The 2,494-nt window shown below is 39.1% G+C and overlaps 1 protein-coding gene across 2 annotated transcripts in view; it reads right to left on the bottom strand.

Annotated features, from left to right (window-relative positions):
- Window positions 1-2,494, bottom strand: part of CATSPER2 (cation channel sperm associated 2) — a 19,080-nt gene that overhangs the window by 9,482 nt on the left and 7,104 nt on the right. For both annotated transcript variants that reach the window (XM_008059615.1, XM_008059614.2), the window contains exons 4-5: window positions 1,016-1,188; window positions 316-471 (exon numbers count right to left, since the gene is read on the bottom strand). In XM_008059615.1, the coding sequence (XP_008057806.1) occupies window positions 316-471; window positions 1,016-1,188 (329 nt within the window). The remainder of the gene's footprint in view (window positions 1-315; window positions 472-1,015; window positions 1,189-2,494) is intronic.

Below are 2,494 nucleotides of genomic sequence, written 5' to 3'. Positions count from 1 at the left end.
AGAAAAAAAAAAAAAAAAAAAATTCAGCCGGGCATGGTAGCGCGTTCCGGTAATCCGACTACTCAGAAGGCTAAGGCGGAAGGATCACCGGAGCCGAGCGGGTGGAGGTTGCGGTACCCGGGAGCATGCCACTGCATTCCAGTCTGGGCGACTGAGTGAGACTCCAACTCAAAAACAAAACAACAATAACAACAAAACATTTCACAGGACCTTTCATTGCATTCTGTAACCCACCCAGACTTGTTTTATATTAAATGTTAAATCCCCATGTTTATCTACCTTGCCCTCTACTTTAGCTTACAACAGTCAAATCACCTTGAGCGCCCTGACCAGGGCCAAAATAATAACTCGAATTTGACGGAATCGCGCAAAGAGTTTGAGAGACCTCAGCACCCGGCAGATCCTCAGAAACTGGAGCCAGACAGAATGACTTGTTACCCCTACCAACACCACAACCTCAGGAATCAGGGACTGTGGAAAACACACACATTATAAGTAAAATATACCCCAAAGCCCCCGGGCACAGTTGCCCCCCCCCCCCACTTTTTTTTTTTTTTAATCTCATCCTCTTCACATTTCCCTAGGCATTATCCCTTGAACAGCATTCTCTGGAGGCTGTTTCCTATTCAGCCTTTCTATACTAAATTACTTAAACTCTACTTTAACTTGTTCAGATATAGAAAAGGATAAAATTCATGCTTATCTCATTGGGTGGTTGTGGAGCACAAATGAGATAATACAAGTAAAACACTTAAAATAGTGCCTGGCACTTAGTAAGTGCTCAGTAACTGGCAGATGGTATTTTGCGGGTTGATAATTGTGGTTAGACTACCTTGTTCCCAATATCAACAATTTCTGCAATGACTGTCTTTTAACTTTAGAAAGAGATTCACAAGAAGGAAGTTAAATTTCTATTTGCCTCTTCCTATTATCATGTTAACTTTTATTGTTATTTCGATTCATCTAGGCACATTCCTCATCCCCCTAAACTAACCCTTGAGACATCTATCCTTACCAATATGGTAACAACAAAGTCAAAGACATTCCAGGCACTCTTCCAGAAATGGAAAAAGTTGGATAGCCACATAAGAAGGATCTCCAGGATGAAAACAAGCAAGATAAACCAAGCTGCTACCTCCAAGGTCAGCTTCAATGGCCACAGTTTGGTATTTGTGGATTCTTGCAATTCTGTGAGGGTAGAGCAAAGGAAGAATAAAAGTTAAGGAAGTGGGGAGGTGAATGATAGAGAATGATCACTTATAAACCACAGTTGTGCCCACTACTATTGCACTTTTCTTGAAGTTTCTCTTCTTAACACTATTGCTTCAACCTGTGAAATACAGAGGAGGACAGAATTGACCATAAAAAATAGCCATGACTCATCTGTTGATATTGGTAAGTCTACCAGCTGCAAGTCACTTCCTACCCACTCTGAGGGTCACACAGCCACTAAGAGATAACTCTCTTTAACTTGCTCCCTGCCTCCCCCCCCCACTGTTATCTCAGTTCCAAAGTTCACAACAATGGGTCTTGAGAATAGAATGAAAATATAGGATCATGCTATCTAAAGTACTTTATAAGGGATATAGAAACAAACCAGATTCATGGGGTATATTGAATTATAATAAACTATCACTTGGTTCTTTGTTAGTTCTCTTTTAAAACTTTCCCTTTCTTCTCTGCCTAAAATTGATTTTGTTCTGCAAACTGAATCCCATACTTCCTCTCTAGAACCCTGTAATTATTTGCTAATTGCTATTCAACTCATTGCCTCTATCTTTCAATCTTCAACTCTTTTTTACAATTAATGAATATACACCATGCTCTAGGAAAAAAAATATTGAGATCAAAATAGACTTATGAGCTAAATAAGAGTCAGCATTGTGGTGCTATAGCTTGACAGTCATTCTGATCCTGAACTGGATCAAGACAAAAAGAACAGAGCCATTCTTCAATCCTCCCTAGAATTTTAAAGAGGTTAGCCACTACCTAAAACCAGTGGTGTCATGTTATACTTATTCCTATGCTTCTTTAGGCTCTGCACTTCTTAAGCAAGTTTTTCTTTTACATAAAAGTTTTTCGGCGGGTTCGAGACCCGCCTGGGCAGCGAGACCTCATCTCTACAATAAATAAAAAAATCAGCCGGGTGTGGTAGCGCGCGCCTGTAATTCCCGCTACTCGGAAGGCTGAGGTGGAAGGATTGCCAGAGCCAATCAGGTCGACGCTGGGGTGGCTGTGAGTGTGCCACTGCACTCCAGCCTGGATGACAGAGTGAGACTCCAACTCAAAAAAAAAAAAAAAAAAGTTTTTCTAATATTAATATTAAGATGGACACTTTTCTATACATATATATATTTTTGAGTCGGAGTCTCCAACTCAAAAAAAAAGTTTTTCTAATATTAATATTAAGATGGACACTTTTCTATACATATATATATACATATGTATACATATATATATGTATACATATATATATATATATATTTTTTTTTTT

This window comes from Carlito syrichta, unplaced genomic scaffold (assembly GCF_000164805.1).
Source record: "Carlito syrichta isolate Samal-C Ts95f unplaced genomic scaffold, Tarsius_syrichta-2.0.1 Scaffold304305, whole genome shotgun sequence".
NCBI classification, from domain to species: Eukaryota; Metazoa; Chordata; class Mammalia; order Primates; family Tarsiidae; genus Carlito; species Carlito syrichta.
This window is presented reverse-complemented; position numbering and strand designations above follow the sequence as displayed.